This window comes from Mesoplodon densirostris, chromosome 3, assembly GCF_025265405.1.
Source record: "Mesoplodon densirostris isolate mMesDen1 chromosome 3, mMesDen1 primary haplotype, whole genome shotgun sequence".
Classification (NCBI taxonomy): Eukaryota; Metazoa; Chordata; class Mammalia; order Artiodactyla; family Ziphiidae; genus Mesoplodon; species Mesoplodon densirostris.
Window position 1 is genome coordinate 49,288,872 of NC_082663.1, and position 26,663 is coordinate 49,315,534.

Sequence of the window (26,663 nt, forward strand, 5' to 3'; positions counted from 1 at the left end):
CTGAGATTTATATGCAGTTTGTCTTGCTTCAAAGCCCATGTTTTTAACTGCAAACTTTCAGAAGGTCTAACAATGTGAACAGTATGCATATGAGTATTTGAGATGTAAATTTTATATATACATAGTATTCCCATTTTCAGATAAAGAAACTGAGACTGAACAAAGTTAACTGACTTTCTTGGTGTCATAGATAGTAAAAGGTAGATTTGGGATTGCAGCTATGTGTTTGGGTCAAAGAACTACCTATGTGGATAGTCATCAGAGTTCTGTTTTTTTTTATGAAAAAGTGATATATTGGAAACAAAAATAGGGGTAGACATTAAGTAAGTCATGGTATAATGCAAGTGATAAAATCCATACAACTGTTTTTTTTTTTTTGCGGTATGCGGGCCTCTCACTGTTGTGGCCTCTCCCGTTGCGGAGCACAGGCTCCGGACGCACAGGCTCAGCAGCCATGGCTCACGGGCCCAGCCACTCCGCGGCATGTGGGATCCTCCCGGACCGGGGCACGAACCTGCGTCCCCTGCATCGGCAGGCAGACTCTCAACCACTGCGCCACCAGGGAAGCCCTGGTTTTTTTTAATGTGAAAGAATACTGACAGGGAGAAAAGTGGTATGCAAAAGGATAAATATTTGCTTTAAACATATAAACATTTATGTGAAGACCTACTTACCCTTGGTTTATCCCTAAAATGCTGAAACAATGTTTTTATTGATAAACATATTGAGACTTAAGGTGATATGTTTCCAAGGAAATAATGTTAAGGGAAAAATCCTTGCTTTATAGTAATTTCTGCTATGAAATAGGCTTTGTTACAGAATTACTTCTGTTTCTCTTTTAGTCTACAAATTCCTATTTTTTCCACCTAACTACTTTCATTTTATCTATTCCAAATATTTACAAAACTAGATTTCCTTTCACAAATGATTTATGTTCTGTGTAATTTTTCTGGAAGCTGTTGGCAGGGGTCTGGTAACCATTAGTTTAAAAAAAAAGAAATAATTTTCTAGGAAGAACTATAGTCTCCATGTTTTTCAACTCCGAAATATTTAATCTTCATATTAAAATAATTAACATATTCAGATTGGCTTTTTATTGGCCTAAATAGCTGTTATAAGAAAGAAACTACTTGGCAGAGTAATGGTGAGTAAAGAGGAATTATATGAAGGCAGGAAAAAAGAAAAAACAGCTCTCTGCCCTCAGTTTCCTTTTATGCAGAAGGCATAGGCTTGCACCAGCTGTAAGACTGCAACAGCAGAGCTGAAATCCCTAAAGGCAATGTGACTGATGCTCTTATACCAACCCAAGCAAGCTTTATACCAGCTTCTCAGTAGTGTCTTGCTCCCTGTGATGGGCTACTAGTGCAAGTTCAACCCTCCTGAACCTTTCATTCTGCTCAGGAGAAAGAGCCTCCGGGCTGACACACCAGTTCATAGAGGGTCTTGAAGTCTGGAGATAAGTGAAGATGAGATGGCCTTAGACTGAAAAATATTTCCACCTACTTCCATTATTTCCAGTATCATATTGAGGGATTTCTTTTGTGACATATGGTCACCCCACCTGAGAATTCTACAGGGTTTACGAAAGGCAAAGCCTGACTTTCACCCTCACTCATAGCAGCTGTCCCTAAACTCATAGTTACTGTGGTTATTAAATTACTCATAGGGAATTGATCTGTTATAGAAATTACAAGAATATTTATAAATAGGCCTTCCCTCACATGTTTGCTTTAGGAGAGGTTTCATTAGATGGGCCCTTCTTTGTGTCTAGAAGTCTGTAACACTACAATCTCCTCAAATCTTTTCCTGTAAGTATAGACCATTATTTTAAATGTGATTTTAAATATCAGTGTTTACCTTTTTGGAGAACTATTATTGCTTGAAATTCACGTTAGAAACAAAGATTGCATCATATAGTTAAATAACCAGATTTGTCTTTTTTTTAAAGGAACCATTTTTAAAAATAAATTTATTTTGGCTGCATTGGGTCTTTGCTGCTGCGCTCGGGCTTTCTCTAGTTCCGGCGAATGGGGGCTACTCTTCGTTGTGGTGTGCGGGCTTCTCATTGTGGTGGCTTCTCTTGTTGCGGAGCACGGGCTCTAGGCGCGCAGGCTTCAGTAGTTGTGGCACGCAGGCTCTAGAGTGCAGGCTCAGCAGTTGTGGCAGGCAGGCTTAGTTGCCCTGTGGCATGTGGGATCTTCCTGGACCAGGGTTTGAACCCGTGTCCCCTGCATTGGCAGGCGGATTCCTAACCACTGCGCCACCAGGGAAGTCCCAGATGTGTCATTTTTTTTAAATGTTGAAATTTAAAAATAACTTGGGAGAATTTGTTTTTGTCAATGTTGTCAGATATTAGTTATGTTAACATTTATATTATAAATAACAAATATATTATTATTATTATTTTTTTTTTTTTGCGGTACGTGGGCCTCTCACTGCTGTGGCCTCTCCCGCTGTGGAGCACAGGCTCCGGACGCGCAGGCCCAGCGGCCATGGCTCACTGGCCCAGCCGCTCCACAGCATGTGGGATCCTCCTGGACCAGGGCACGAACCCGTGTCCCCTGCATCGGCAGGTGGACTCCCAACCACTGCGCCACCAGGGAAGCCCAACAAATATATTCTTAAAGAAAAATCAGAAAATACAGATAAGCAAAAAGAACATTAAAAATTTCACCCAGGGAATTCCCCGGCAGTCCAGTGGTGAGGACTCTGCCGAGGGCACCCATTCAATCCTTGGTCGGGGAGCTAAGATCCCGCAAGCTGTGAGGCGCAGCCAAAAGAAAAAAAAATTCACCCATTTAGAAATAATTAAGATAGAAGAGGAAGAAGGAATCAAAAAAGGTAAAAGACGTAATTACTATTTCATCTGTTTTTAAGATGCATATCTTCAAATTTTAACATCTCTGAAATCAGGATGTGTGAAGGAGTTTGCCTTTTTTAGTGGTACATATAACAGCAATGCATCTTAAATTTGATGGTCTTGTATTCAATGAAATACAGTAATAGATTGATTGTTGTTCGGGGTATAGATCCTTACAAATAGAATAGCAAATGAGTGACAAAACTGCATTGCACAAATTGCTTGCACTGATTTGAGAAAGCACTTCCAATAGCAAAGTGCCTCTCTGGAACTGGTGTCTAAGGCTTGCTGAACTCTGATTCCATTTCTGTCCTCCTCTTCACTGCCATACCACTCCAGAGGCGAAAGGGAAATAGATGGGACTTGGTCCTGGCGCTATAGAGGGTGGCCTTAGCAACCATGCTTTAAGTCCCACAGAGAAGGGACTGGCAGGAGCATCCTTCTGAGGCCCTCTCACCTTCACTTCATCTGCAAAACAAGTACAAATCACTGATTAGTTTTTGAGACAGTAAATAGCTGTTAAATTTAGAAAATCTTTGATAAGAGTGACTTTTATGCTCTTGTGTAATATTTCATGTTAAGTGGTTTGTTTCACTTACTGGGTAGTAAATATTTCTATTTCATTATGCTTCTCATCTTTTTATTTTAGTATACAAGGACATAGCTGTTTAATTCAAAATAACATCAATATATAATCAGATAGCTTTTTCAGACTTAGCCTGTACATATCTATATATTATTTAAATGCAAGGCAAGTATCATGTATATATGTACTTTATTTTTTATTAGCTATTTTATTTTTACAAAACCTGTAGTTTGTTTTCTTCTAACTAGGAATTTAATGATTTCTTCCATTTATATATGCATGCAGGAAACAATGAAGAGTGAAAAATATAAAGAAGAAATTAAAATGAAAACCAAAGACTTTCATGAAAAAGAAAAACTCCTCAGAGAAGAGAGCAACAAGGAACACTTGGCTCCACCAGTTCAAACTCAGATTAAAGGGCATGCCTCCGCTCCGTACTTTGGAAAAGAAGAATCCTCGGTGGCTCCCACCAGCACTGGTAAAACCTTTCAGCCAGGATCCTGGATGCCACAAGATGGCAAGAGCCACAATCAATGAATGCACTGTGGTAAAATCATTTCATTTATATATGTATGTGACTATTTTAACAAGTAAAAGTAAAAAGTTACTTTGTATTTTCTTACTGTACAATAGTTCTCTATTCCAGTAAGCTTAAGAACTTGTTTTTACTATGCATAAGAAGTGTGAGGTTATGAACTGTAGGAACCTAACTTCTTTTAGACTTAAATCCTTCACTTGATTTAGTCATCATTCTCTGTTTATGAATTTACTTAGTTTTTTTTTCCTCTTTGAGTTGCTCCCTTGAGAAGTATCTTGTAGCTGTAAATGCTCAGTACATTTTAGATCCTTACGATCATTTAGAAACCACCCAAAATATATCTTTGTAGAAAATGATAAGGGTAAATATTGAACTGTCCTAAATGATGAAATATAAAAGGAGAAGACTGCTATTTCTGTAGAGGCACTCTGTAAGATTCTAAAGAACTAATCAAAATATGAACTTGGATAGAACACGTGGAGGCCAAGAAAATTTATTTGATAAATGGAAAACACCCTATGATATTGATGAGTAGATGGCACAAAAGCTATTTTATGGTAGGATTGAGGTTGGAGTTTTAAAGAAGGAATTAGGACCAATGGAAGTAGACAATCTATCACAAAAGTCTGAAAAGATGGTAAACAGAGAAATGGTAAAGTAATTGCAGTTCTGTGAGGTTAAAAATTACTCTGAAGAAATAGAAAATAGGGCAGAGTTCTCAGAACGTGATTCCACTGATAGTGGAGATAACAGTGATATCTATATTGGAGAAAATTATAAACAGATGACAACATTAATACAGATTATATATAAAAGTGTCATACATTTTCTGAAGTACACAACCAAGTTTTTGTTGCTAACAGAGTTCTAATTCTAATATAGAGGTCTTCTAACAGTGTTTGACATTGTAGCAACTACTCAATAAATATGGACTGAGATTTTTACTTAATATTAGAAGATAAAATTTTTAATTGCTTAAGAAATAAACTACAGAAAAATACAACTTTATAAAATGTTATACTAAAACAAGTAATCAAATGTAATCACCATAATATTTATGAAATGACAAAAAAAAGCCCCTAGGTGGTATATTAACATTCCATCAGCCCTGTTAATATCAAGTTCATCATTCTGTCTCTTTACATTATTACAAAGTAGTATTACATTTTACCAAAGAAGCAAAAAAGGAACTAGCTATTAGGCAATATAAAAAAAGATAAAATTTGTTGTATAATTGACTGTAAAGTAAGATGTTCTTGAACCCCAGGTTACAGGAAAAACTGTAAATTCTAACATGCTAGAATAGAATGTTTCTACTGCCAAATTCCTATCAGCTTATTAACTGTGTTCTATATACATATTTTACAAAAGTTTGTCGGGTAGGCTGTTTATAAATATCTTAATGTATGACAGAATTTATGTTAATTTTAATTTTTATGGTTTTCATTTAAAAATACCTGTTCTACATAAAAGAAAATCTTAGCCAACAGTTATGTTATATAAGAAGATGATACTGGCCCACCCATTATTAGTAAAGTATGCACTTTCAAAGTGATTTTGAGAGGTGGGAATAAACTTTGTAGTAATCCATCCACACTCCTTTCCTCAAGACTAACATTTTTAGGATGACTGGTTACCCTGTTAGGTGGTATCAGAACAGAGTTCTGAGAACATTTAGTCCTACATAAAAACTGAACTATAATCTTGGCCTAATTAAGATTGCCTTTCTAAACAATCTTGTTTTTATATGTGGCTTTTAAGCCAGACACACGCAAAGCAGAATCAAAGTTTCACATAAAATATTCACTTGTCCACCATATTTCATATTTTAAATAGTTATATTTGGGGAATTTACAAGTTTTTTTTTAATGAAAATGTTTTTCTTCATCTTTTCAAGACAGACTCCAAAACCCATGCGGTTTTTTTAATTTCAAAAGTTAAAATGTTCATTTTAAAATAATTAAAGTGGGGCTTCCCTGGTGGTGCAGTGGTTAAAAATCTGCCTGCCAATGCAAGGGACACGGGTTCGAGCCCTGGTCCAGGAAGATCCCACATGCTGCGGAGCAACTAAGCCCACACACCACAACTACTGAGCCTGAGCCCTAGAGCCTGCGTGCCACAACTACTGAGCCCACATGCCACACCTACTGAAGCCTGCGAGCCTAGAGCCCGTGCTCCGCAACAAGAGAAGCCACGACAATGAGAAGCCCGCGCACCGCAACTAAGAGTAGCCCCCACTCACTGAAACTAGAGAGCCTACACACAGCAACGAAGACCCAACACAGCCAAAAATAATTAATTAATTTAAAATAATAATAATAATTAAAGTGTCATACATACCTTAAGTACTCAGATAAATCCTTCCTGACTTCCTGTGCCTCTGCTATACATGCATATAGCATTTTTTTTCCCCAAAGGCCTTATTATACAAACTGCTCACGTATACATGCGTTGCCTTTTGGGTTTAACCATATAAATCTAGCCTATTAGCTATGCCTTGGATATCTGAAGTTAAAAATCAAAAAAAAATGGAGGAAATAATTTTTCCCCATTATGTTATCCTGTTGCATTCCATTTTTACTGATTTCTGGCTCTCATTTACTTCCTAATTTCATCAGCCTTGACCCAATACCATCATACTGACCTTTTTAATGCTATCTCATTAACCACATTATCTAAAATGTAACCTGAATTCATTTAGACTAGGCTTTCTCAAACTATTTGTGTTCTTTGGGGGAAAAGAACAGAGAGTCTATGATAGTCAAAGAAGGTTAAAAGACTCCAGGAAATCATGAAGAAATGAATTGTCTTATCTTGTGTTTCCCAAACTTTTGGTATTTGGTACTTGAACACGGAATCCCCTTTAATGTTTGAGAAATACAGAATTTGTCCTTATATATTACAGATATGAAGTAAATCAGAGTGATCCTATAATCAGTTGCAAACCTGAAAGCAATCATTCCTAAATAGGTATCAGACTTCCTCTAACTTAAAACCAGATGAGGTATAAAGTGCCCCCAACAGGGCTTCCCTGGTGGCGCAGTGGTTGGGAGTCCACCTGCCGATGCAGGGGACACGGGTTCGTACCCCGGTCCGGGAGGATACCGCACGCCACGGAGCCACTGAGCCTGCGTGTCCGGAGCCTGTTCTCCGCAGCGGGAGAGGCCATAACAGTGAGAGGCCCGCGTACCGCAAAAAAAAAAAAGTGCCCCTAACAATGGGTGACGAGCTGTTAGTTATAGTGGATCTCAACATTGGGTTTCTAGCTTGCAGCATCCGAAGCTTATTTCCAGTTTGCTCACTGTAATTTCAGGAAATAGGTTTAAAATCCCCTTGCACATCTGATATAGTAACACCATGCTGAAGTTTACCACATGGACACTATGGATCAAATTCTGATGCACAAACTTTTTGGTGGTAAAATGTTTGTTATAGGCAGCTTGTTTGTTTTTCCTTCAAAACCAGCCATAAAATGCTAATTGATTATATTAGTTCTAAGAACTTCAGAAACAACATAATAGGTAGGCAGTTTTTAAAAGAATTATTCTGGGTAACAGTAAATGGGATTCTTGTAACCATAACAGTAATCTTTTTACAATAAAAGATTGATTTTTCTGAAGACTCTCAAACCTCATAATACACAGTCCCCAACTTAATTTTTCAACTTTACGATACACATTCACATCCAACAGAAACGTTCTTTGAGTTTTAATCTTTTCTCGGGCTAGCAGTGTGCAGTAGGACACTTGTGATGCTGGGCGGTGGCAGAGAGCCACAGCTCCCAGTCAGCCATGCAATCACAAGTAAACAACCGATACCCACACAACCATTCTGTTTTTCACTTTCAGTACATTATTCAGTAAATTATTTTCAGCTTGCAATGGGTTTATCAGGATGTAATCCATTTTAAATTGAGGAAGCTCTATAGTCTCTAATTTACACCACCCCCCAACACACACAAACATATAGACACATATTATAAAACCTTGTTGATCTTAAATGTGTAAAAAGGCTCCATAAATTTTGGGAAAAGCTGAAGAAACAATGAATGGCCTATGCCAAACAAATACAAAATTGTATTAAGACTAACAGGGACTACAGAAAAACCTATTTTAGTTAAATACCTTTAAATTGTCACAATGAACAATGAAACCATAGCTTTAGTGGATAACTGTAAGTTTTGTTTAAATTTCAATGACAGTATAAAAAGCATATCCTTGATCACCTGAATAATTTGTAATTAAACACTGAATTATTTCAGTGCTTGGAGCTGCAATGTGTTGATCACACTGGCACCAGGTAGGAACTGACAACCTAAAATGACAGTAATAAGTATTGTTCAACCAGTCCATAAACATTCTCAGAGGTCCTTAGGTTCTCATATTTGAGAAACATTGCTCTCAACTTTTACAAGTACAGCTGACCCTTGAACAACATGGGTTCGAACTGTGTGGGGTCACTTATACACAGATGTTTTTAGTGGTAAATACTACAATACTACATGATCCAGGGTTGGTTGAATCCACGGATGAAGAACTGTGGGTACAGAGGGACCTCGGAACTGCAGATATGGAGGACCTCCATATAGGAAGGAACAATGTATAGGGAGGGTCCACTATAAATTATACAGGGATTTTTGACTGCAAGGGAGGACTCATGCTCCTAACCCCACAAAGAAAAACGAAGCCCAGGGTGGTGTTCAGGGGTCAACTGCATGCTTATCTATAAATGAAATTTGTAACCCTCTGAAAAGTCTAACTTCTATAACATATTTAACTTGAATTATTACTCCTCCCCCCACAAAAAAAAAACAAAGCCCAGTACCTCTTTATAAAAATGTATCAAATTTATTTCAATATCTAGTTTCATTTTAAAGTTAAAGCTTTTAGACAGTTTTTTTGTAGTTTAAAATTCATTATCAGGGGTGAGGAAAACATCAATAAGCTATTAATTACTGACAACAAATAAAATTATTAACCATGCATTTATAAAAGCCATGTTAAAGAGTAAAAAGTTCCAGTTATACTACTTAACTGAAGGAAATATCCTTCAGTCCTTTATTTCTAACTATAACACATTCTAATTTTGACATGATTTACACCTTTTTCACCCAACTAATACTATGCTAAACAAAATTTTTCCAACTGTTAAGCCTTTCTTTACCATTTATGAAATATGACTTAACTGTTACTCTTTAAAAGTTCCTTAAAAGAGATTTGAATTTTAATTTTCACCATGAACCTGTTTGATCAAAAAAGTAAAGGACATCACTACCACAAGAATTAAAAGAATGGAATGAAAAACAAAAGTGGTATTATATAATCAGTAAATTATTTGATAAGACATTTTAACTACTTCACATTTCTACTTATAGCACAAGTGAGAATTAATTGGTTCCAAGGTACTACAAGGTTTGGCATTTTTACTCCAAGCTTTAAATCATAGTGTTGCTCTACTCAAGTCATCTCTAAGAAAATGGCAGTGTTCATAAGTACAAAAATTGTTATATCCAGTAAGTGGTAATCTACATGGTCAAGATAATAAGAGAATTCTTTATAAAATTAGATTTTTAAAAATGCAGAATGTCTGGTAATTACCAGTATCTCAAAAGCTAAAATGAGAAAAATACAGAAAATAGAAGTACTCGTTGAATAATAATACTTTGCTTTGAGGAAGCCAGAAATGATTCTATTTCAAGAAATAAGTAATAATGATAAAAGATGTGATTAATACACTATATCTCTTTTAAGCCAAAGCATGCTTTTCACCTCAGGACAATTCTGATTTTTACATTCTTAATCTCCTTTGTCCAGAACAGGACCCCATTTTAAGCCATTATTTGAATAGAGTCCATAATCTAAAGCCATTTTTCTCCACAGGATGTTTTCACTTTAGTACATACGCTGCAAAAAGGCAAATGACTAAGTCAGTTATAAAGAATCTGTAGCATAATAAATGCCAATTTACAGTGACTGTCAACAGACTTCTACACCGAAGCCTAAAAGCTGCTATAGTACAGGTGAGAATTAACATGATTCTTCCACATGCTCAGACTTCATTTACTAAATAATACTGTCATAAGATCTGAAAAGAAACCTTAATGGGTCCTTCCAAAGCTGCATAATTTTCCAGATGATTTTCCTCTGGTTGCAGAGCCTGTTCATTCCTTCAATCCTTTTTTAGTCGTTTAGCTTTTGCAATATTTTCTTGACGTTTTTGTTTCTTCTTTTGCTCCTTTTCCCTGGCCTCAATCATCTTGGCCAATTTCCAAGACAGTACAGCACTTGCTAGAAACAATGGAGTTAGGGCCAGAATAACTGTTGTAAGGAAGCCATATGGGTCCTTTGCAGCCCATTCCACAACATACTCAGCCCAAGCCTTTATATCAAACATCTTTGTAGAGGCCTTAGGAAAGCAGGGGGTGGGGGGAGAGACAACAAGAGAAAAGACTATGTGGTTAATCAAATTTTGAAAAAGGTACCCCATACAATCAGTTAACTCAGAATTCCATTATCACTCAATAGTTTGGTTGGTTGTTTTTAAAAAGTACTAATTAGTACTATTTTAATAAGGACTAATATTTCTAGTAAGAAAAAATAATTCACCTAGGACAACCAGAAGAGTGACACTTAAAAGATGTGAAGCTATAGAAGATAAAAGGAAAAACCATGTGGAATCTGTCGTAAGGACTAGGCATTCTCATGTCTCCTATGTTCAAGACAAACTTTATTTAGCAGCAGAGTTTTAAAAGAATTTTGAGTTTTATGTGCTCATTCCAGGAAACAGCTGAATCCCATTGTCATTTTTTTACATGGCCTTAGTACTATTAAGTGCTAATTAACAAAAGTACAATCATCACATTTGCTATTTGAAAGCCACAGAATATGTGAAATGCCTGGAGAAAGGGAGGTAGTGGATGGCTGTTTCCAGAAATGAAAAGAGAGGGTAAGGGAACCATAACATCCATTCATATGCAAAGAGATATAAGCAAAAGGTGACATGCTATTTTATGCCCTCTTTCAGCTTTGAGGACTCCTATTTGAGGACATAATTTAGTAAATGAGAACAACTTTAATAGATGAGAAAATTAACCATTACAGGTGCCATGCATTTTGTTCCGTTTTGAGTTGCTAAGGGAGGGCCATCTGGCAAATGAGGATGTTGTGGATTTGAGTGACATTTTCTATTTTGCCCCAGAAGCTTTTCAACCTTCATGTTTGTGTCGATCTCTATTCAAAGTGGAGAATTAGAATACCTGGGTAGGAATGGGTGTATATACAGTCACTTAAAATTTCAGCTGGCATTTAAAAAATCATCTACCTTATGCTTGAGTAGTGATCTCTAACTTTGTCCTGGGATTATTAGCCAATCACAATTTCAGATGACCCTTGGTTGGTTGTCTTCTTTAGCTCTACCATACACTTCTGAGAGAATGCTTAAATTCTATATACTGATTGGGTTGAAAAGAATAGATAAAAGAAAAACGTTAAAAGTCAACTTTAAGGAATAATTATAATACAGTTTTAAATGGAAAATTTCTAAATTCTCTATATGCAACCTATAAATGACATGTAAAATCGCCTGGCACATTAAATACATTTAATATCTATTGCTTTCTAATTTTAAGAAAGAAATAATTACAAAATGGTAAATGCCCTGTAAGAAAATCCTAGTTACTCGAGATCAAATATTTTACTCAATTACTTACTTCAAAAATAAAATTATTTACGAAGTTCACTAACATATAAAATAAGTTAGCTCACTGATATGTTACAGCATATCCATTCCCAGATCTTGAACTTTTTATACTAAAAAGGTCAATTATTTGTTTATAGGGTTAGGTATACAATCGCAAAATCAAACACCGCTTTACTCTTAAAATTTTTTTTTTGTCTCCCTATTATACAGTTTGTGTTCTTTATAGAAAACCCAGAGATAAACAAAACAAAATATATATCACCCACAATCCCATCACCTACATAAAACTACCATGACTGGTTTTAATTATATCCTATCACAACTTCTTCATATTTTCAACTGAAGACACATTTAAAGTGTCTAAGATATCGTTAAATATCCTAGCCTCCCCACCCCATTCGTAGGGTCCCACCCACACAGTCGAGCCTAGGCTCTACGGATATGTTTCTTCAGCTTCTCCAGCCCAGTAATAAATTAACTAATGCAAGATTCAGAGATGAGCAAAAGAACTTTGCAATAAAGAGTAAAGCGGAAGTGAAGGACTCGGTTATGGCCGAGTTTTAGCCATTAACACAGAGAAAGGAGTTACCGTCCACAAGACACACACCTCCCATGCACCTCAATTTCGGACCCCAAGCGCACACGCCTCCCACACTCCAAGGAATATTTTCTTCCTTCCGAGAAGGATAGGCCGGGCTTGATCTCCGGACCAGACCCGCGCGGCGCCTAAAGCTGCAGCTGATGGCACCTCACAGCCATCCGCACTTGCCCTCCTTCCTTGTGTTTTCCTCGCTCACCCTTCCTTCCTCACTGCACCCGGCCGCCCGCCCCTGGGGCCACGCTCCCCAGACCCTCCACCTCGGCGAGCGCGGGCCCGGCGGGGCTCGCATAACGGGCGGCCCCCGGGAATCAGAGGTCGTCCCCGCCACACCTTGGGCCGTCGGCGCCGTGGCCGCCTCCGCCGGGCACGGGGGCAAAACTGCGGCTGCGGCCACCACCGGCCTCCCTTACGTCGCGTCCGAGACGGTGGGCTCGGACCCCCCACTCCCAACTAACCTCCAGGCGGAAGCAGGAAGGCGGAAGCCGCGGCTCTCCCGACCCGCCCACAGGCCGGCCCTTGCCTGGATCCGGCCTGAGGAAGTCGAGGGGCCAGTTTCCGGCTGCGCCATTGCAGTGTGGGGCCCGGGACCTGGACTTCGAGCACGCGGGGAGGGTGGGGCGGCGCCCGGGTTTCCGGGGAGCGGCAGGTGAGGCCGCGTGGGGCGAGCGGCGGCGCCCGGCTGGTCGCTGGCTCGGAGCCCGAGTCTCGCGCCTTCTGTCGGGGCGGCGTCCTGCCTGAGGCTCGGGTGGGCTCCGGCCTCCGGGAGCCGGTCCGGAAGCACGGAGGGCCCCCTACCTTTGCCCCCGAAGTCAGCCGGGGAACAGCCGCTCCCCTGCAGGAGCCCGGCTGTGGGTGGAGGGCCCCGGTGGGTAAGGTCCGTGACCCTGGGAAACTCCAGCCAGAGAGCGGCGGCAAGAAAGGAGTTGGTTCCCACAAACCGCCCAGAGTCAAGGTGAGGGTGACACGGCGACTCTTGAAGGATTCTAGCGAGTTCCTCGGGTTCACACCCCACTCTTTGACCCTCTCATCTTCGGGTTGGACAATAGTTAACGCCTCACGTCGAGGAGACAAAGCAGCAGCTGGACCGTGGTGGGTCCATCGAACCTTGTTACTAAGGGAAAATGCAGCCATGCTGTGTGAAGAGGGGTTTTTATTGTTTGTTTTTAATTTAAGAACCTAACTCTTTCACAAAAGCATGATCGATACTTGCCCAGAGTAAACTTGATAATTAAACTGGGCGTAGAGTTCACACCGAGGTACTTGTTCTTCCAATACACAAAGGGATTCAAAAGTCAACAAGCAGAAAGAGTGAGTTAATATATTGTCTTCTACAGGAACTGAGAGATTAACTCTGGTTTGGTTGATGATCAGATTTTGTGGTCTCTTGCACTGAACTGCTCTGTTTGACTACCTCTTCGAATGTTGCAAGATCTCCTCACTGTTGCGTGCCAAATAAAGCAGGTTTTTATTCTTGAAACGCTATAGAATGTTCTCTTTGAGGCGCAAGTTGTGACATGTATAACTAGTTTAGGTATAACAACAATAACTATTGTTTACCAGGGAACAGGCTTTTGGCAAATAAGCTAATGATCTAAAATACTGTTTGTTGGGCATATGTTAATGTTTGTATGTTGTATTAGCAGCAGTTGTTTTCTTACTCATTCTTGTTTGAGAACTTGGATGATGGTTTCAAAGCTTGCGCTGCTTGGACCTAGCCTGTACCTGTAGTAGCCAGAATAAGACTCAGTCGTTGGATTGTGTGTACTGAAAACTTGACTTGCTGATGGTTACTCTGTGTGGTTTTGTAAACTTGCCCAAATAGTAACTCCAGGAGAGGGTCAGAATTTATTTTAACGTCCTTCACTCCAGAGACCAATATGCGTATGTTGTTTTAATCACGGTTAGACAGTTTTCCTCATTACTGCCTCCCCTGTAGCTCACCCTGCTGCATCCCTTGTGAAATGCATAGGAGTCTTGCGCCGGAAGAAAAGGCACAGAAGAAGGAAGCCTCGGTAGGTCTTTGGCTCTAGTGTAAATCAGGCTTTCACTGTCTAATATTACTGATCTAGCTTCCAGTTCCAGGGCAGGCAGAAAGCCCAGGAATAGCATAGCGGTTGCCACAGCTGAGCTCCCTACTGCTACCTGCATTGCCTTAATGAAAGGTGGCATCAAGATTGGTTCAGATGCTGCAGAATACTTTCTTTCTTTCTTTTTTTTTTCCGGTACGCCGGCCTCTCACTGTTGTGGACTCTCCCGTTGCGGAGCACAGGCTCCGGACGCGCAGGCTCAGCGGCCATGGCTCACGGGCCCAGCCGCTCCGTGGCATGTGGGATCTTCCGAGACCGGGGCACGAACCCGTGTCCCCTGCATCGGCAGGCGGACTCTCAACCACTGCGCCACCAGGGAAGCCCCGAGAATACTTTCTAGAGGAGTCTCAGCTTGGGAGTTGAGATTCACAGGCCTTGTCTCTGCTGATCTGATACTCTGATAAGTCACTCTGAGCCTGTTTCCTTTTGTGTATGTGGAAAGCTATTAGGTTATCTCTGGGGTTCTCTCAGCTTGAAAATTCTCTTGATTGGGCTGGATTTGGCCATTTTTCTGACTTCGGCTTCATAAGCAGCAGCAGAATAAGGAATTTAGTGGAAATATCATAGCCAGTTTTCTTAAGGGCTTAGTCTTTATTTGAAAGATCCTTAATTGGCTTTTTATTCTCTTGCAAATGTCTTTCAGAATATCAACTTAGAATAACAAGGAAATAAGGTCTGCTTGTATTTATTTTTAAGAAATAAAATCTTAACCGTTTGTGTAGCTTTAACCAAAGTAACTAAAGCTTGCACTATTAATTAAGGAGGGTTTGTCTTTGCATAAGAATAATTCCTTTGTAGCATATCACATCACCATCCGCACTAGTTACTCTACTGCAGTTATATTTCGAAAATGGAGCCTTACTCCCCAATGTTCATTGCAGCACTATTTACAATAGCCAGGTCATGGGAGCAACCTAATACCCGTGGACAGAAGAATGGATAAAGATGTGGTGCATATATACAATGGAATATTACTCAGCCATAAAAAGGAACAGAATTGGGTCATTTGTAGTGAGGTGGATGGACCCAGAGTCTGTCATACAGAGTGAAATAAGTCAGAAAGAGAAAAACAAATATTGTATATTAACACATATGTGGAATCTAGAAAAATGGTACATATGAACCAGTGTGCAAGGCAGAAATAGAGATGCAGATGTAGAGAACAAATGTATGGACACCAAGGGGGGAAAGAGGTGTGGGGCGGAGGTGGTGGTGGTGGGATGAATTGAGAGATTGGGATGGACATATATGCACTAATATGTATAAAATAGATAACTAATAAGAACCTGCTGTATAAAAAATGAAATAAAATTCAAAAAAAAAAAAAAGAAAATGGAGCCTTACAAATTTCTGAGCTTTTTTCCTCTTAAGAAAGGAAGTCCTAGTCTTTCATTAGTTTGTTTAAAACTTTTTTCTCTTGAATGGTACAAAGTTACATTTCACCCTGACTCATGTCAATTGTGAATGAGTAAAGCCTGAATAACATTCTATTATAATAATCTAGACTTAACTAAAGATTTTAAGAGCTTTCTTACCGGCTGAACAATTTGTGCTTATTTTTTGCAGTAACATTTCACATATTTGACTTATTTTGATAGAATTGTTTTCTCCCCTAATTTTTATTTGTGAGTATTTCCTACCATTAAAACACAATGCACGGGCTTCCCTGGTGGCGCAGTGGTTGAGAGTCCGCCTGCCGATGCAGGGGACAGTCCGGGAAGATCCCACATGCCGCGGAGCGGCTGGGCCCGTGAGCCATGGCCGCTGAGCCTGCGCGTCTGGAGCCTGTGCTCCGCAACGGGAGAGGCCACAACAGTGAGAGGCCCGCGTACTGCAAACAAACAAAAAAAAAAACAAAAAAAAACCAACACAGTGCAGATACATTTCTTAATAGGTCCATTTATGTAATTTAAAAAGTAATAGTCGGGTTTTAGTGACATTTGGAAGATCATACTGCAGAATAATAATTTTTAAAGGCTATTTATTGAATACTGTGTAGCAGGTACTAGGCTAGATGCTTCGCATCTGTTATCACTAATCCTTAGAGTAAACAACTCTAGGATGGTATTCTTATACCTATTTTACAGATAAGGAACCAGAGACTTAAAAAGTAGGGCAGAATTCTAAACAGATCTGGCCCCCAAAATCCCTGCTTGTTTTTTAATGTCAAAGACTAGATGAAAATGCTGATTTCATAAAATGAAAGTAAGTTTTTTAATCTGTAATTGTTAATTTTAACTAATAATCACAACTAAAATCTTCCCATACTTCAAAATTGTCTGTTGCCCAGGTGGTGGCAGCATGTCTCAAAGAGTTAGTGTGGTGTAGAAGGTTTTCTCCAGCCTTGCCAGTTGATTTGCTTCTTCATCCCACATACAGGACCTATCTGTCAGTCTCTACTTCTCTTTTGAGCACTTTCACTGCTATTAGACCAACGCATCAGTGATTCACTCAACCTTCCACCCTCCCTTCAGCTTCATCTTCTGAATGGATCATACTCTGCCAGTTTGCTTTCAGCCTATTTTGCCTACAAAGAAAGCATCACCAAAGTATTATTTTCTGGAAAATTCATTTAGGCCTATCCAGTAACATGAAGACTTTTTTTTTTCAAATATTGTTATTTTTCACTTATTGTTAAATGTAATTTGGCAAAAGCACATCCTAAATGAAATAATTGGCTAATATTATTATGAAATACTTGTCTAAATTAGAAGGCATGCTTCTTAAACTTTATGGGATATACCAGTTAAGGAGGTAATGAAAAGCTTTTAAAAGATAGAGATGGAATTTGTCTTCAAAATAAGAACAAGAGGATTCAGTAGGGAGCAGTGAAAGGTCATATAATTCAGAAGGAGATATACATACATATATATATATATATATATATATATATATATGTATATCAGAATAATTAGTTAAACCTACCTTAGCCAAAAATTGCTTGGAACATTATCTTTGCAGGGCTGCTACCTTACTAGAGGTTTCAAATCAGATGATACCTCCTCACAAAAGCCCTCTCTACCCCTATTTTATTTTTCTCACAACACTTCAGTCCGACATCTTGTTTATTGGTTTATTGTTTATTTTTTCCCACTAGAATGTAAGCTATATGAGATCAGTTACCACAGTACCTAGAAAGAATATTGTTTTGAATAATTGATTCCAAGATACAACATTGCCACTTACAAATAAAACTTAGTGTTTCAGCGAATCATGAAATAATCTAAATCCCGGGAACTTGTAAAGCTCGTGTTAAAGTACCAAACTGTTATTGTATGTTTTGAAAGTAATAAGAGTTGCCCCAGTAAGAATAGGTCTAAAGATTAGTAAATAAGATTTAGGGAAAGATAAAAATAATTGTGGTTATTTTGTTAATGAAAGAAAACTAGTTGCTTAAGGCTTTCCAAGTATATAAAAGTATGTTAAAGGAACATAGTGATTCATCATCTTCATTGATAAGATAAAAGGAATTAGTCCTAGACTGTAGGTGCTAAGATTTAAGATAAGAACAAGCTAGACTAGAGATATAAATAGAGATCTTTGAAAATGGGGTGTGTATATGCAGGCTAGATGCCCTCTCTAGATATTTCCCAGCTTTATGATTCCCAATGCAGATTGCAAAAGAAAGATTAGATAGTAGATGCTTCTCTTGTTGATTATTCCTTGCTGCCTATGGCCCTTTCTGCACGTTTAAGAAACATTTCAGTGTGTTTGAGTGATATGTATTGCTGCTTTGGGTAGTTTATAGAAGTCTTTTCACTAAAAATTGGGTGTTTCTGCTTTTTTTTAACACTGAAACTATTTACAATTCTGTATCTCCAGAATGTACTATACATGCATATGCAGCAAACTAATACCCTGTAATTAGAGGGCACCCTTTTGGAAGGGTAAAGTTTCCAGTAAATTCTTCTGAAGCCTTGGATTGCAGTCCTGTTAAAGTCATGAGAGACAGTAAGCTTTCCTGCTGAATCTAGAAGTTCAAATATTAGGCTTATCCCTAAATGATGTAATAATATTAGCCGTATCAAGTCACCTTTAATTTCTGTGCTAGGGTCTCGTAGCCATTAAATAGGAGTTGCTGTCCAGTTGAGAAAACTAATCCATGTATAAGAATCCTACAGTGTATATAACTGATTCACTTTGTTATAAAGCAGAAACTAACACAGCATTGTAAAGCAATTATATTCCAATAAAGATGTTAATAAATAAATAAACAAATAAATAAAAAGAATCCTTCAGTGCAAAAACCATGTGTATTGCAAAAGCAGCCCCTAGCACCATCACCTTTGCTGAGTAACATTTTAATTTTATACATTCCACCTTCACCTAAGCAAGCTACTTGAAGAAACCATATGAAACATAACCATATTAGCTGTATGATACTGTCAGGTATGTTGTCCTCTGTGTCATACAGTGCCCTTTATATAAAGTCCCATATGAGATATTTTAGAATGTGATTCTAAAAAATGTTTTGGAAGCCACTTTTTCATAGGAAGAATTTTGCCTGTCTTTGATTTGACCGGAAGCTCAAGAGCCAAATTTGAAATTCATGTTTAACATCCATCCTGACTTGCATACTTGCATTTCTTTTTAAATATATTTTTCCTAGGACAGATATTCTGTACCTGTCATTATTGTATATGTTCATGTAGTAAGATTCCTCCAGTTCCTGGTGAAATAAGGCACAGTATACTATGCCTGTAGATCAAGCGTTTGAAACCCAGAACATTACAAAGATGTTTGATATGTAACAAGTAGTTATTTGCTAGTAAAATTCTTCCACTGCTTCTAACTTTTATGTTTATTTTAAAATCTTGTACTATAATCATATCATTCAGAACTAGGGAATATAGGAAATCATTGTGTGAAACTGCATCCCAAAGTCTTAATTCTGAAAGCTATCTTGTGCCTTTAATAGCCCTCAGAGTATAATGTGTATATTTGGAATCTAGATTTAGAAGTGAACAAAAATTTACTGGTGCCAGGCTATAAATATAGTTCCCTAAACCATCATTTAGACACATATCGTAGTCCCAAATTCATAAATTGCTTTTGCTGAGTTCACAGTTTATGTTTTTACACTTTTAAGTCAGGAAGTGAAACAGTCTGAAATCCAAAAACTCCTTTCTTTTCACATATGTCCCCTTGAAGTGTAATAAATAATAGTGGTGCATATGATGAGTTTCTAGAGGCTTTGAATTTGGAGTTTTTCTTAATTTTTAGAATTGACCTTGATCAACTAATTTTCTGTTCTCTGTAATAAGATAATAATACCTGCCTTCATACAGAAAGTTGGACCAATGTCCTCCTGAGGTTCTTTTCATCTCTAAGTTTCAATATTCTATTGTAGGACTTACTGCGGTTGTAGACTTGTATTATTAATGAGTATAGGTGTATAAGAATCTGACTTAATCTCTTGTTCTAGATTCATATTTGATCATGTGTGGACCAAATAAATCATTTAATATTTTTGTGCCTAGGTTCCTGTGTCCATAAAGTAGAATTAATAATACCTGTTTTTTGCAATACTGACTAGTTAATAAACATGTAGCCTCTTTTTTTTTTTTTTTTTTTTTTTTTTTTGCATTACGCGGCCCTCTCACTGTTATGGCCTCTCCCGTTGCAGAGCACAGGCTCCAGGCGCGCAGGCTCAGCGGCCATGGCTCACGGGCCCAGCCGCTCTGCGGCATGTGGGATCTTCCCGGACCAGGGCACGAACCCATGTCCCCTGCATCGGCAGGCGGACTCTCAACCACTGCGCCACCAGGGAAACCCGTAGCCTCTTTTTTATGAGGTTGAATTCTATAGAATTCATTTGTAAATTGATTGTTGGGAGCTTACACAGATTCCTAGGGAATTATGTTATAAATAGTGGTTATTTATGGCTATTTGACACACAGCATAAGTGGAAAGAGTGTCTCTGCATAAAAATGGTAGAAGGTAATTCTCAATACTAGTAATAAAATAGTAAAAATTAAATGAAACTTTGATCCCTTGTACCACAGTAAGATTTTATAAAAAGTGATAATGATTGTAAATAGTGAAAATGAATTCGTCTGAGTCCATCTTTTTTTCAAGTTTTTATTTCCTACACGATGTGAATGCTTTGTCAGCACTTTCTGACCATCTTACCATATATGCAGTCCAGGAATCACTGTTGCAGTTGTTTTCAAGTCTGCTAAACCTTTTTATACCACAAGAAACTAAAGCTACATATGGGTCTATAAATTATTCATGTGTGTATGCAGTGCGTATGGAATATATTCATATACAGTAATCTGTGATGTGCCCCTCTCCCCTCCTTACTGTCTGTAGAATGAAGTACAAACTCCTTAGAGGAGTGTAATGATTCCTACCAGTCTGGTCCAACCTGCTGTGTAAATTTTCGACATGATAGAGGACCATTTATTTCAGACCTCTACAGCTCTAAGAGATACCTTCTTACCGCAGTGGTTGACATATAGACTGGAACCAAACTACCTGGTTTGAATCCCAGCCCTGCCTCTTGCTAGGATGAAGAGATGGCTATGAGAATGCACCTCACAGACTCCTGCTCTAAGGAGCTTAATTGCCCAAAGGCCCTAGCTGCTGTGCTCAGAAATCCATCACTGTTTGTGCTAACTCTTTGCTTCTTTCATAGCTCAGTGACTGAGCGTAGTAGAGATACTAAGGCCTGCTTCTGGGAGACAGAAGACTCCTCTCATGGCCAGTGAGGGGTCAGGGACTCCTCCATTGTCTTGCCAAGCCTTCCATAGGCTACACTGCAGTCTAGGACACTTCTACCCAGTCTTCCTCCCCTCTCTCTTTCACTTGGGGTCAGACTTGCATCATGGTGTGACAGTTTACCCAGTCTTGCCCAGCTCCTTCCCCATTTTCTCTCACAGATATTTCCCCTAATAAAAATCTTACACATTTAGGGCTTCCCTGGTGGCGCAGTTGTTGGGGGTCCGCCTGCCGATGCAGGGGACACGGGTTCGTGCCCCGGTCCAGGAAGATCCCACATGCCGCGGAGCGGCTGGGCCCGTGAGCCATGGCTGCTGAGCCTGCGCATCCGGAGCCTGTGCTCCGCAACGGGAGAGGCCACAACAGTGAGAGGCCTGCGTACCACAAAAAAAAAAAAAAAAAAAAAAAATCTTACACATTTAATCCCATCTTGGCCTCTGGGATGGTAAAATTGGGATTCAGAACAGGTTCATTACCTGGCCAGAAGATGCCACCCTGGTGGGTAGATGGGGCACTCACCACCCCTGGCATAAAGTTGCAGATAAATCGTTAAGGTTTCACCAGTGTTGACTTGAGACAATGTCCTAGTGGAGGGGAACTGTGGTAGGTGTGATTATGCAGGTATTTGAAAAATATGGGAGGAATAATACCTACAAAGAAAGAGTTGGCTGATTACTGCTAAGTTGTATTGGAGCACTGCTGAAGGAAAATGAGAAACAGAGCTGTTAACAAGCAGTTAACAGCTAAGTGTGAGAGCTGTAGAGCCTCTTTGGTAGCTTACAGAGAGGGCTTTATCACCTGGAATTGAAAGACAAGACTTGGTTGAACTGCAAGCTGAAGAGCCAGCTAATTGTTGATGTCACAGAGCTCCAAAGACATTTGAGCACTGAATGTTTTGCCAAGGTGGGTCTGTTAACATGAAGGTGGGGAAACGTAGGATACTAAACATTAGATGGGGTCATCCAATGGATGCCCCTGTGACTCCTGGACTCTCAGGGCTTGCAGTGGTAGTGGCCTTTCTCTAGTGAGAACTAGCATATTTGCTGTGCTGGAAGATGCTGAAGAAGCCCCTTGCCCCCAAGGCAGTAGCCCTCCTCCCCAACACTGCCCTCCTCTTTCTTTCCTGGCTGTCAAGCCAATAATTAACCAATAACAAATCCAGTCACTGGTAAATCCCAGCATAACCCAGCTGGGACATGCTGGGCTTGATAAGGAAGGAAAGAGACTATTCTCCTAAAAAATTGCATGGTTTAACTGACATTACTGGCAGGAACCAGGAAAACACTCCTGGGATTGGATTTTAAAGGTGTTTTTTCAAAGGGGCGAGAATATGAGATTAGATGAATAAGAAATCATTGACTTGGGCACACTTTCTCATGTATGGGGGATTTAACACCCCAGCAAGAATTCTGCTATAGACTGAATGTGTCTCCCCAAAATTCATATATTTAAACCTAATCCCCAATGTGATTTGGAGGTAAGAGGCCCCAGAGAGCTAACCTGTCCCTTCTGTCATGTGAAGACACAGCAAAGAGACAGCTGTTTACGAACCAGGAAATGGGCTCTCACCAGACACCAAATCTGCAAGCACCTCCGTCTTGGACTTCCCGGCCTTCAGAACTGTGAGAAATAAAAAAGTTTGTTGTTTAAGCCACTCAGTCTGTGGTCTTCTGTTAACAGTAGCACAAACTAAGTCAGACCCTAGTGTTCAGGGGAAGCTTGCTAATGGGATGGCTTTTAGAAAAAACAGCCAGTTCTCAGCAAAGTGAAAAATGTCTGAGTAGTACTGGCAGACTATAGAGGAAGGAATAAAGGGGCTGAGCGAAGTGGGCATGCCAGAACAGAAGACCCATCAGAGGATTATGCTCCATGAATGTGCCCAGAGGATACACCATTCACCCAAGGCCATCAGGAAAACAGTGGTGAGAGAGGCACCAACATCACCGAGAAGTTTGCTGGCCAGGGATGGAGGTAAGAGAAGCAGCCACAGAGCTGGCTCATTAGCATCCATGGGAATAATAGAGCCCTGAAGAAAAAGAGGCCAGGTGGTGTTGCTTAACTGGCAGAAGCTAGAAGGCCACAATTACCATAATGACTGGCAAGGTCTTGACTCAAAAGGAGTTGTGGAGACGGCTAATAGAGAATAGTCTCCCTAGGGGGAAAATAGATGGGCAGTCCACAAGGGTGCTCATTAACGTCTGTTACTATAAAAAGCAAGAATAGAGGAGCTGGAGGCTGAGGGCAGTAATTGCAATAAAAAGTGATCCCTTGCTTAGTTCCCAGACCTAAGACAATTTTCAGATCCAGAACTGAATATATGAACAGGTTCCTAGGAGGAAGAACCCTACCACACCATGGCAAGTACATAAGTGCATGCCCATTCTTCTCAAAGGACTCTATGGCTATCTATTTGAGTGACCACACCCTGGGGAAAGAATAATCAGGTATTTTGAAGACTTGATCACAGGATCAGCATTGATGTTTATACCCAGAGATGCAAAGCAACATCACGGCTTTACTGTTAGAATGGGAGCCTACCAGACCAGGTGTTCTTGCTAAAGTTAGTCTCACAGTGGGCCCAGTGGGTCCATGGACCCACCCAGTGGTCATTTCCCAGTCCCCAAGTGCATAATTGGAATTTATATGTGTGGCAGTGGGAGTAACTGCTGCAGTGGGTTCCAGGTCTGTGGAGGTAGGAGTTATCATAGCGGGGGCTGCCAAATGGAGGCCTCTGTAACTTCCCATCGCTCCTTCCAAGATAGTAAGTCAGGCAAAATATTGTGTCCTAGGGCAATGGTGAGGATTAGTGCCACCACTAATCCTTTAAGACCTAAAGGACACAGGGGTGCTAATCCCAATCCTATTTTTTTGATTTACCAGTCTGGGCCCTAAAGAAACTGGATGGATCCTGGAGAATGACTATATACTATGGATTTAACTAAGTAAAGACCCTGATCACAGTGGCCGTTCTGTGCTGGACTCTGGTAGAACAGATTTAATAAGGGCTCAGATACATGGTATATCACTGATTTGGCTATACTTTTTTTTTTTTTCCATTCCAACTGGAAAAGAGTATCAGAAACAGTTCACATTCATGAAGAACAGTCAGCGATATTCGTTTAGACTGAATTTTGCCTTGGGGCTGTGTTAACTGTCCCATTCTGTCATGAAGAAATATGGACCACTTAAATATCCCTCAGAACACTACTTTGGTCCATTTTACTGATAACATCATGCTTATTGGACAGATGAGCAAGAGGTGGCTAGTATGCCGAAGACCTTGGTAAGATACATGCACTCCAGAGGATGGGAGATAAACACTATGATGCTTCAGGGACCAGCCACTTCAGTAAAGTTTTTAGAGGTCCAGCAGTCAGAGGAGTATCAGGATATCCCCTCCAAAGTGAAAGACAAATTGCTGCCTCTTACAGCCTTTACCACAAAGAAAGAGGTAGGGCACTTTGTAGGCCTCTTGCTTCTGGAATCAACACATTCTACAACTAGGAAAAGTGCTCTGGCTTAGATACCAAGTGACATGGAAGGCTGCCAACTTTAAATAGGACCCAGAACAGAAAAGGGCTCTGTGACAATTCCAGGCTTCAATGCAAGCAGCCCTGACTAACAGTTGGACCATATGATCCAGCAGATCCTAGTGGTGTCAGTGATGGGAAAAGATGTGGTGCGGAATTTATGGCAAGTCTAGTGGAAGAATCATGACACAGACCCTTGGGATTCTGAAGCACTGTCATGCCATCTGCAGCAGATAATTGTATGCCCATTGAGAAACAGCTCTTGGCACATCACTGTGCCCTGAAGAGACTGAACACTTGACCACAGGACACAAACCTGTCCATCCCCCCAGTCCCTATCCAACTGAGTGACAGATTTTCTAACTCCATCATTCCATCTATATTTGTTGACATTCTAATAAAAGGAAATGTTTCCCTTCTGCTTCACTCATTTATTTATAACAGATGGATTTATGGATTCTTAACATTAAAATCCATTACCATCATTATTTATTTTGATGTTCTCCTTGTCCTAGATCTGATAAATGGGAGTGCCAGGATGTGTCCTCTGTGTGTCAGGAGCCCCAGATGTATCATGTCCTCATCATTCTTTAAGCCCTTTCTTACTTTTTGGTACAACCAGATGTTCTCAGCTCATCTTTTACTTTCCCCTGCCCCAGCCCTGGAATAAATCATTTCTTCAAGGAGCTCTGCTTTCTTTTCATGGAGAATGGTGTCCAGGAACCATGAACTGAGTGCTAGGTTTGCTCATTGCTCCTCGTGTGTCATTGTTTGTAGTTCCTCTCAGCAGACGAATACGCATACAAATACCTATATTTATCTCTGTACCTATTAAAAACTACCCGGTTATACTGATGCCATCAATTCCAGTCTATCACTACTTTTTAGTCTTCTGTTTTTTCATATTTGTAACTCCATCAACAGAAAGAAACCTGGCTACCGTTATCCTCAGTATATTTACTCATTTGCTCAAGATTAGAATGCGTGAAAGGTAGTTTTAGAATTGCTAACTCATACTACTGCGGGAAAAAAAAAAAAAAAAAACTAAATTTTTAGATGACCCGTCTGTTTTTAACCAGCCTTTCAGTTTGGCAGCTAAAAAGCCATCTTTTAAGTAAGATTAATCAGTTCAAACTTAAGCCCCAAATAAGTATGTCTAGGCCTTGAGCACTGAATGGCTCAGGGAATGAGTGGTTAAAGGGCTTCGACAGTCCAGGTCACTAGCGTTAATCCTCATGGCTGCTGTAACTCACAGTGGTTGAAACAGAATTGTTTATGTTGGGTAATAGTAGCTGATCATGGCTTTGTCTTCCATGTCTTTAATCAAGTCATGAAAAATTGCTGCTTCAGCTAAAGGAAAGGGTGGATTTCCCCTCAGTGGTGCTATTTTATGTTTTGAAAAGCAAACTACATAGATTGTTCATAAGTCATTTCTGCCCATGTATAAAGTACTTAAAACACAATTTCTCAGTTACATCTTTTATAACCTTGCATTATGATCATACTCTTTTAAAAATCACATCAGGTTTTATGGGCTACTAATATTTTTGAACAAATATTTAGGAAATGATTCAAGGAGAAAGGTTCTATCAAAGGCAGTACTCTTAATCTGGAAGGCTAGCAGTTTCTGCACCAAAAACCAACTGATTTTTGGGAGGTGGCATTTTGTAGTTGGAATATAAATTAAAGTTTAGGATTTCGTGTAAAGTGCTGTCCACATCAGGTTCAAGGATGCAAGTCATTTGTGCCTTAACACAGATATTTTTGCTTTTATTACGTTGTATTGTTTTACTAAATATTGTTAAGCCATTTCAACTTGCCATCTTAGCCTTAAATGGTGAGTCGTCTGAAGACAACTGAAGTCTTTCGTATTGATGGGATCTTGAAGGAAGGCTTAAATTTTGGTTATTAAGATCAGTATTCAGTATTGTCCAATACATTGGCTTTTCCCTCTAAAATATGAAATAAAATTAAAACTGATTACTCTGATCAGCGTAAAGCCTGTGCATTAACTTGCCTTTTTTGCTTGGTATTTTACCT

At 39.5% G+C, this 26,663-nt stretch overlaps 3 protein-coding genes across 8 annotated transcripts in view; 2 read left to right on the plus strand and 1 right to left on the minus strand.

The window, feature by feature from the left end:
* NDUFAF2 (NADH:ubiquinone oxidoreductase complex assembly factor 2) overlaps nucleotides 1-4,053 on the plus strand; it is a 196,859-nt gene extending 192,806 nt beyond the window's left edge. For 2 of the 4 annotated variants that reach the window (XR_009531446.1, XR_009531447.1), the window contains exon 6: nucleotides 3,732-3,799. Coding sequence is in view for 1 of the 4 variants with exons in the window: in XM_060092922.1 (XP_059948905.1) it covers nucleotides 3,732-3,983 (252 nt within the window). In the remaining 3 variants the exon portion in view is untranslated. Of the gene's footprint in view, nucleotides 1-3,731 lie in introns of all 4 variants that reach the window. The other 2 variants (XM_060092922.1, XM_060092923.1) reach the window with 2 other exon arrangements.
* Nucleotides 4,054-8,853: 4,800 nt separating this feature from the next.
* Nucleotides 8,854-12,844, minus strand: SMIM15 (small integral membrane protein 15). 3 transcript variants are annotated; one of them, XM_060092925.1, is made up of 3 exons: nucleotides 12,739-12,844; nucleotides 11,305-11,434; nucleotides 8,854-10,389 (listed from the first exon to the last, which is right to left on the minus strand). In XM_060092925.1, the coding sequence occupies exon 3, from the start codon at nucleotides 10,375-10,377 to the stop codon at nucleotides 10,153-10,155; it is 225 nt and encodes a 74-aa protein (XP_059948908.1). In that variant the 5' UTR covers nucleotides 10,378-10,389; nucleotides 11,305-11,434; nucleotides 12,739-12,844; the 3' UTR covers nucleotides 8,854-10,152. The 3 variants fall into 3 exon arrangements, with proteins under 3 accessions (XP_059948908.1, XP_059948907.1, XP_059948909.1); XM_060092924.1 differs by lacking the exon at nucleotides 12,739-12,844 and adding an exon at nucleotides 12,614-12,732; XM_060092926.1 differs by lacking the exon at nucleotides 12,739-12,844 and adding an exon at nucleotides 12,290-12,606.
* The window catches only part of LOC132486758 (uncharacterized), a 105,866-nt gene continuing 91,626 nt past the window's right edge, over nucleotides 12,424-26,663 (plus strand). Inside the window, exons 1-2 of the mRNA XM_060094330.1 lie at nucleotides 12,424-12,758; nucleotides 12,824-13,235. Coding sequence (XP_059950313.1) covers nucleotides 12,424-12,758; nucleotides 12,824-13,235 — 747 coding nt within the window. The remainder of the gene's footprint in view (nucleotides 12,759-12,823; nucleotides 13,236-26,663) is intronic.

Coding starts and splice junctions, on each gene's coding strand:
- SMIM15 (XM_060092925.1), bottom strand. CDS start 10,377: ATGTTTGATATAAAGGCTTGGGCTGAGTATGTTGTGGAATGGGCTGCA.